We start from the raw sequence: 9,084 nt of genomic DNA on the forward strand, positions 1-9,084 counted from the left end.
GCAGACACATGAGGGTCAGACAAAAAAAAAAAAACCATTAATGCCTCTTTCAGCAATAAGACTTCAGGATCCCTCCCAAAAAAACTTTTTGGGATCCCTCATTTACTTTCTAAAAATAAATTGTATCTATAGATTGCCAGACTTGCTAAGGGATGTCTTGCTAATAGCATGTCTCCAGGTTTAAAATGAGCTCTGGCAATTGCTAGTTCAGGAAACTAGCCTAGTGCTGATGCCCAGAGTTGAGTGACTTTGCCAGTCTCTATGTGCCCATCAGTCATGTCCACTGTCTTCTGGGACAGCTCGTGCTTTAGGGCCTTGTGGGCAGTCTGTGGGGTCAGCACAGTGGAGCTGTGTGAAGGGAGGCACCCAACTCTTCCCTGGCTCTTCAGACCCAGAGTTCTTGCCTTGACTTTTCCCCAACCCACTCTGTGACTATGAACAAGACTCTTTGCCTCAACATAAAATAAAATGGACTAGCTTTCATATTCTAGAATATATGCCAATGATTCTAAAATAATATAGTTCATACAAATCATCCATTGAGCTTTGCAAAAAGAAGGGTGGAAAGGGTGGAAGAGATTTGCTTTAGAATGGAGAGGTGAGATATCAAGAATTAAGTATGGTCCCACTCACCCCCAGTTCATGACTTTCCATGTAACCTTTAAAGTACTGTCTTCCCTTTGGCCTATGTGGCTCTGATCCAGGAGACAGAGCCACTCCTGCTGCCCCAGAGGGACACTCTTCGGCAGTGAAGTGCCTTGAAGCAAATCCTGGGCAGACCTTTGAAGCACAATGTGCTTATTAGTAATTTTTCTTTTTTATATGATGACGAGGCTGGAGTCAGGGCCCAGTGTGGGGAAAGAGGGCATGTAATGGCTTCACCCAAAAGTGTCAACAAATGCTCACTGAACTCCTGAACCAAGCTCTACAGCGGGTTCATACAGAAAAAACCAAGAGGCTCACATGGAGACACTCAAATACTGGCAGACGTAGCAACCACCTCCTCCAATATGTGGTTTGATGTATAGTGTGGTGCCCGGAAAAGCATTTTGAAACCAAAGGACATTTTAGAGGAGAAGGTAAAGGGTGCTATGGAGTGTTCAGGACATAACTGGCTTTGGAGTCAGGGAGTTCTAGATTCAAATGTAGATTTTACCAGCTAAGTACATGTGAACAATTCACTCAAACTCTTTTGGCCTATTTCTTGCTTTCAAGATTGTTAAGAACTAACTGGCTTAATATACATACTTTTCATGGAGCACCAGGAATAAGTAAAAGCTCAATAAAAGCTTGCTTCTCCCAGCTCCCAAACCAACCCCCTCGTTAGGAAGAGGTTTGGTTTTTCTCATTCATGTTTTTGGAAAGTAGAAAGCATCATTAATGTTTTCCCTGATGAAACCCACCCACACACGCTTTTTATTACAACAGATGCGTTGACGAGTAGGGCACTACTGTACTGGTTAGTGCTGTTTTATGTGAAGTATGTTAGCATACAGTAGAATGCCTGGTCATTTTGTACAATAGAAAAGTGACCTAATACATCCCCGTCACTGCATAATAAACCGATTAGGACTATTAGAATTTTCATTCAGACACTACTCGATCTCTCTCTTTACTCAGTATTTATTGAGAATTTCTCCATGCCAGGCACTGTGCTAGGCCCTAAGAAAGATGCAAAAATAAGACTGAAAAGTCGAGAATTCCAGGAATTAAAGTAAGGGGCTGGAACAGATAAGAAGGGTGCAATTTTTAACAAAGAAACATGCACTGGAGCAGGAGGTGGGACGGTGTGCTATCCTGACTCTGCCTCTGTCCTCTGTGGCAGTCCTGGTCAAGACCTGCTCTACTCTGAATGCTATCTGTCAAATAAGGGTTTAGACCAAATGAATGCAAACCTCCCTTCAGGGGCAGAAATTTTTTTAAGGATTTTTAGGATGCTTGTCTGTGCAAATTCTCAGAATGTACAAATTCCACAATCCCAAACTGTCGTCCTTCATACTGGCTGAACCTAAACTGTGCATTCTTAATCAATTCTGGTGGAGTGATTTCTGTATTTCTTGCATGAACTGTTTCTGCTTTGCTTGCTAATTCTTTTCCTCTTCCTCTCTCTTCCTCTCTCTCACTCGCTCCTCCTCCTCCTTCTCTTTTCTTCCCCTGTATCTTCTGATCCCTCTTTGATCTTCACCATGGTGGCAGAAAACGAAATCGATCTGGAGAATGAACTCGAGTCAGAGCAAGTGACAAAGTGAATGACGGGACCCCACACAGTGCAGACATCCGGGAATGGATCACTCACGAGACCCCCCAGACCCCAGAGCTCCTCCAGCCCCCCACCTGCCAACACTCCATTGCTGTTTCAGTGTGGATTAGAGTGGACGCTGAAAAAGTGATACAGTCTCAGCAGTTGAAGCTGCTGTGTGTGTGAGGACAAATTCTCCATTTGAGGATTCATTCATCATTCAAATGTTACTCCAAAAAATAATGAAAAAACAATGAGGGAGTTTTAGAACCTCTAAATGGATTTTTACTTTTATCAAAGGAAAAATGCCTTCAATCCTAGAGAGACAAGGTTTAATAAACAATTATGTGGCCTTAGGCTGACCAAGACAGAGTGGGGTCTGGTTTTGAATCCACTCCATACTTCAAATTTAAAATGGGCCAGAATGCCTGTGACTGAGACTTTAAAATTTTCATCTCTTGCTATGTTCTTAATGACCATGAGTAGGTAAATTAATAACCCATAGAGTGTGGATTTCTGAGAATCTAGACACTTTGTCATTCATGAAAGTATCCCTTCCACTCCACACCTAACATTTCATTATTAGAGGTTCTTTCTTCTTGGGCTTGAAAGTTTGGCTATTCTTAAAATTCACTGATTAAAATTTTTAAAAAGATAGTTGATATTACACTTGAAATGAGTGGTGCTTGGTGCTAGTGCCATGGGACATTGGTGGGTCACAGCGATAAGGGGCTTGGGGAACCTGCCAACCTGCTGGAATTTCTGCTTTGGCCTGAGCAAAGTCTGGAATGTGCATATCAGAGGACCCCTGCATTCAGTTGTGACTAGCCAGTCTACTGGGTGATTAAATGCCACTTGATGACATCGCAACCCTATAAGGGTGGACACTGAGCCATCTGGAGACTGAGGTGCCATCTCAGGGTCAAGATGATGCTGAGAGAAGAGATGGGCTGGTGACTAGGATGACCGCCAGTTGAATAAATATTTTTAAGCCTGCAGAGTATTAACAGATATACTCTGCAATAGAGGGAATTACACTTTAAGAAGAAAATCATAAGACAGGGCAATATGAGGTACGTGCCATAGAGACATGATCCATGAAGTTCAGAACAGAGACAGCTGTTTGGTTAGAAGAATTAGAGAAGTATCTCAAGAAAAGGTAGTGTTTGAGGCCTCGAGGGTGGCCGGAGCACAAACACAGAGTGTCCCAGGCAGCAGTGAAGGCACAAGCGAGGCCTGGAGGGAAGGCAGGGGGAGAGAGCGGGACACTGGAGGGCCTGGTACTATTGCGCCAAGGGGAGGGAAGACGATGAGGCTAGGAAGCTGGCTGTGCCCCATCCTGGAGGTTCAAGTGCAGGTGAGCTGATTGCACACAGTTCTCTAGGAACCCCCAGATTATGACAAACCATGCTTAGGACTGCAGGGCAAGAAAGATTTGGCTAAAGGAAAATAAATAGCAGCAAGACGTGAGAGTGAAGATGGGGAACGGGATGGCACAGGCCATTCAGAGAGTGCAGAGAGGCCAAGGGAATAGGAGAGACAAAGGCGTCTTGATGTGGATATGGATGTGGAAGTAGCCAGAGAGAGCTTTGGAGAAAAGGATGGAACCCCTCCTAAAGCAAAGAAGACGGAGTTGACCGAGGAAGCAGGGTCTGATACATGCTGATTGTGCCAGGCAGGTCAGTTCAAGACCCTTCCTAAAGTGAAGTTGCCTCCAGTTGCAGAGAGCTATGGTCCAGTTGCAGAGAGCTATGGCTTTATTAAAGAAGTGCATTATTCCCCACTCACTTCAACCAAGCTACTGCGACCCTTTATTTTCCCCTGTTTCTCTCCCCTTCCGTCTGATTGTAGGGCCAGCTGTATTAGTAGGCAGAGTGATATAAACGCAGACCCTCTACCCAGAAAATATCTCCCCACCAGTGCCAACTGCATAATAGACTCTCAATAGCCTGACTGCCTCGCCACATCTAAGGCCAGCCCTGGGATTTCCCCCAGGACCTAGGTAGCTCAGCCTTGTGGATGACGTCAGCAAAATCCGCTGCTGGACCAGAGCCAAGGAAGATGAGAGCCATACTAATATCGAGGCACCAGTCAATGGCCTTTCTCAAAGAGGAGGAAAATCTGCTTTGAGTCTCAGCAAGAAAACAGTTCAAACTGTTGATAGTCTTTTAAAATAATAAATACCATTAGCTCCTATTACCCTAGTGTTGGCCCTCACACATTCACCTCGCAAAGTAGAGGAGCGTCTCTACCTTTGACTGGTTAAAGAAACGGGAAGGATTTGTTGAGGGGGATTAGAAGCCAGGACAGAATCAATTTTCTTGGCTTCCTCCTGTGTGGATAAGAAGTACCTAGATGAATTCCCTTCCTTCATCCCATCCTCTAACTAGAGGGCCTTGGAGACCCATGTTTTAAGTTAGCTAACATTTTAGTCAATCAAAAATAATGTATTTGGAGTGCTAAAGTTAAAAATCACAACACCTGCCTAGAACTAGGAGGTTAATCACCCCTCTTTCCCCCTCACCCCCCAAGGTGAGCAAATAAAACTCAGGAGGAGGTAGAACTTTGAAAATTTTATCAGGGCTTTGGAAACATCAACAACTAATGCCCACCACTAGCCAGTTAATATCTAGTCCAGGACACTTAAATGGGAAACTTTTTTTTTTTTTAAGAGAAAGATTTTTACTATGGGGGTATGTACTCACTGGAGAGACAGAGAGACAGAAAGCAAGAAGTCATCCCCTGGAGGGATGGCCATGCCATAATCCCTTCTCCTCCATTCACCCTCAGGATCTTGGGCACGCACACACACACGCCCAGCATGAGTTTTAAGTCACAGGATCCAGAACTCAAACCATGGTTGACTATGTGAGAGTCTAGTGACATAACCATTATGCCATCTGCTGATCCCTGTAAAATATTTTTAAGAACTATCAGTTCCATTTACTAAATGAGCACTTAGTTCAAGGTCCCACCTAGTTCTCACTCTGAGAGTAACTTGCTGTGTGACCTTAGACCAGTAAAGTCTCCTTTCAGAACTCACCTGTAGAATAAAGAAGATGCACTAAAGTACCTACCTCCTTTCCAACTGTGAAACACTGTGGTTCTTTGACTCTTTGACTGGCATAGGCTGTTACACCTAAAATTAAGATTTCATTAGAAATAAGCGTTGTCCCATAAAGAGGCCCTTGAAGAGAGACTGACAAACAAGGTCCTCAGCCTTTGACGTGACCATGACTAGGTGCCCTGAATCTCAGCTGATTTATGCTGGACTCCCTCAGTGCTGGCAATATCCCAAGACCTGACTGGATCTGCAAGCTCCCCAAAGACCACCTCTGAGGAACAGGCATCTTTGGTCATGCTCTATCCTGGGACATCTTCTCCAGCATCTGGCCACTAACCATTGGAGAAAACAAGCAGGTGAAGACTAGCAGCTGGTCCACCTCCAGCGCCATCCCTGCCTTCTGGCTAAGAGAGTTGCTGTAGGGAGCCAGCAGGGTGGGGCTGTGTACTTGTGCAGGAGCTGGGGTTTTTGTTTGTTTTTCTTTTTTTGTGCCAAGCTCAAATGTGAGCACATGAACTGCTCTTGCACAGCCTGTGGTTGAAACTGGAAGAATGGATGAGTCTTTGGCTCATGTCAGCCAGGATTTTCTCACTGAGCCATGGGCTTCAATGCTTGGGCAAAAGGCAGAGAGGATTGCACAATAGAACTGGAAGTCAAGGAAAGGGCCATGGTGGGGAAGAAAGTGGGATCTGCCTAAATCTCAATAGACCCGCCCCTGCCTTGAAATTGGCACCTTTCCAGGTGAGTTGACCCACAGCAATACCATCCTGGCTGGGAGAGACCCCGCAGCAGCCCCCTGCACAGATTGCACTCTGCAGTCCCAGGGGCACCACTCAGCTAGACGGCTCCCTGGGGCTGAGTGAGGCGCACAGCCTGCACAGCTGTATGAGACAGGCCCACCAGAAGGCCTCAGGAGGAAAAGCACGGTAACTGAGGGGTCTTCCATCTTCTTTCTTAGTTGTAGACTGTGGAGTCCCAGCCGAGCTGGAACATGGGGTGGTCACCTTCTCCACAAGGAACAACCTCACCGTTTACAAATCTGAAATGAGATACTCCTGCCAACAGCCCTACTACAAGATGCTCCCCAACATCTCTGGTAAGCCTTATGCTAAACTCTGCCTCCCACCTCCCAGTCTCCAGACGCAGGCTGAGGATGGGGCCAAAACAACTCGGAAAGGAATGACTATTCATGGCATGTGGCGCCTTCCAGGGAAAATGAGTCTCAGGACCCAAACCCGGGCTTTTCTTTTTTTAACTTTCAATCTAGCACTGACTCTATAATGAGTATACATCTCAATGAGAGCGTGAGGGGGTGTACATTGACACAACTGAGGGAAAAACGAGAACCTAAAACAAGCCTGGGATCTCCCAAGGTAAACTCCTTCATCATTGCCTGAGGCCGAAGGCCACTTCCAGTGTTTCTGCCTTGGCCTTTGCCTAGTGTGACATCTGCCCAGACCAGACCCATCCAGCAGGCCTTGTAGGAAGCCTTCCTTCAAAGCCCTTACGCGGGGCTGGCCTTGGTGCCGTTGTAATGCGATGCTCCGCCATGCGGGGCCCCCAGGGGAAGACCCCAGGTTCTTGGCCCAGGGTCTCCCTGTGCACAGCAGGTATACGTGTGTATACCCATCATCCGGGCTGATTAAGGCTGGGATTGTGGAGTGAGGACCTGTTTGATGGTGCCTGTCTCTTTATCTCTTAAATTAAAATATCTCTGAAATTAAAAAGATCTGTTCCCCTGATATGCATAGGGGTCCAGGTGGGGTGGGTAGGGTGTGGGGATGAGAAACAGATCTGTCTGCTTCACCAGGGAACCCGGCATATCCCCTGACAGAGACTGAAGCACAGCTGCAATGATCCCTGTCTAGGGAATGCATCCATGTCGCAGGGCAGGGAGACCCCGGGCAGCTCCAGGGCTTGGTAGCAACACACAGGTCAAGGAGGGAACCAGCAGTGGCTCGTCGACTGCCCACAGTGGGGCTTTGGGAGGAACTGGGAAGCGGAAACCTGGAGGTTTGTCCTGCTTCATCGTGACTCAGGCCCACACCCCAGAAGTGAGGTCCTGTAGTACCCCAACACCCTCACATACACACACAGTCCCCAGTACAAAGGGGACCCCCCCGAAAGTTGGGGAGGTCTGTCAGCTCTGTCTCTGTGACATACAAGCACTAAGAAAATACTCTCCATTTCTCTAAGCTTCCAAATCCCCACTTTTCAAAAAGAGAACAGAGATGTAGCTCAAGGAGCTAACACGTAGTGTGAGACGCAGATGAGACAGACACGGGCGTGCCTTACTGAAGAGTTTCTTAGGTGGCAAAGGCGGGGGGGGGGGGGGGCTTGTGCTCTGCAGAGAACTGGGTGAACCGAGGCCGGGAGGACTCATGAGGAGGAGGTGTCTACCAGGGACCGGGCAGCTCAGGGCAGGGAGGGGAGCAGGAGTCTGCTTGCACAGAGCCTTGGATTCCACACCAAGGACCTGGTGTTCAGTCCTGAAGACAAGAGGAGTCCTTGGTGATTTTGAGCTGGGAAGAGACATGGCCACGCTCCCATATTAGAAAGAGGGCAGTATCAGGGGGACATCTGGGTAGCTTTGGCAATGAACCACACTACAGAAGTTAAGAGTCCAGACCTACTTTCCATGTGCTACCAATTGACCATTTTCCTCTCTACGTCTCCACCTTGTTTCACTCACCCAGGTATATACACATGTTCTGCTAAAGGATCCTGGATGAATAAAGAGATGGGAAGAAGCCTACCTACCTGCCTTCCAGGTACCTCACCCTCTAAACCCTCTGCCTCAGGGTCTCCCGTCTCAGACCCTAGGGCCTCAGGTGCTCTGGCTGTTAATAGGAAGTTGTGGGGGCAGGGCCTGGGCAGGAGAGGTGATGCTTTCGCTGTGTTTTAAGAGATGTCTTTAAAAGGATGAACATCAGAGAAGTGCAGCCTCCTGCCTCTCAAACCAGCCAGCCTCTGTACTCAGTCAGCTCACACCCGAAACCTGTCTCTTCTCTCTCTGGTCCTGCTCCCCTTCCATCATGTTTTTCATCATCCCAATGTGTGTGTGTACCTGCTGCAATGCCAGAAAGACAGTGGGTGGCCCACCCTCGAGCACTCATCATGCTGTAAAGGAAGCGATACCATCATATGAGTAACAACTGCAGGACAGAGTAAGAGGAATTTCCGGAGAGCAGTGTGTTCAATTCTTTCTCATCACTCCCTTCCCCATGGTTCACCTACTAGTCCCATTTTATAAGAGAAAGGGAATCCTGTGATCACAGGGAGTGTCACCGTGCAGACATATCTGAGAGTTCCGTGCTTCAGCGTGAGAAGTATGGACGATCCACATTGTTATCACATGTGTGCAAGTTGACTTAGGAAAACATAGCCCCAATATGCACACACTACAGATAAAAAAGAAGCCATGAAAAAATTAAATGTTCACAACACAGTAATTTACACTTAAAAAAAAAAAGAAAGGAAGGAAGGAGGGAAAATGAGACCAGCAGTAACTACGAAGGCAGCACTGAGGAGCCCTGCAGATGAAGTGTCTGGGAGTCTGTCCGCACATAGCACAGACAGCAGGAGCCTTGCAGTGTGGCTAAGGGGTGGGCAGCATGCGTCTCTCACTGAGTTAGAATGCTGAATAAAGCGAGATAGTGTATTAATGGTGCATTTTAGTAACCCTCGACATTTACTCCGTGTGCTTCTAGATGTTAGATTAGACATTAAAATGGAAGGTCTATGGAGGTAATAATTATTTTCTCATTTAATCCTTAAGAAG

General features: G+C 46.9%; 1 protein-coding gene across 2 annotated transcripts in view; it reads left to right on the forward strand.

Moving 5' to 3' along the window:
* Nucleotides 1–9,084, forward strand: part of MASP1 (MBL associated serine protease 1) — a 77,015-nt gene that overhangs the window by 46,040 nt on the left and 21,891 nt on the right. The window contains exons 9-10 of one of the 2 annotated variants that reach the window (XM_006156737.3): nt 6,262–6,399; nt 8,000–8,074. In XM_006156737.3, coding sequence (XP_006156799.1) covers nt 6,262–6,399; nt 8,000–8,074 — 213 coding nt within the window. Of the gene's footprint in view, nt 1–2,196; nt 2,832–6,261; nt 6,400–7,999; nt 8,075–9,084 lie in introns of those variants that run through there. The other variant, XM_006156738.3, reaches the window with a different exon arrangement.

The sequence above is a fragment of the Tupaia chinensis genome, unplaced genomic scaffold (assembly GCF_000334495.1).
Source record: "Tupaia chinensis unplaced genomic scaffold, TupChi_1.0 Scaffold000515_1, whole genome shotgun sequence".
Taxonomy (NCBI): Eukaryota; Metazoa; Chordata; class Mammalia; order Scandentia; family Tupaiidae; genus Tupaia; species Tupaia belangeri.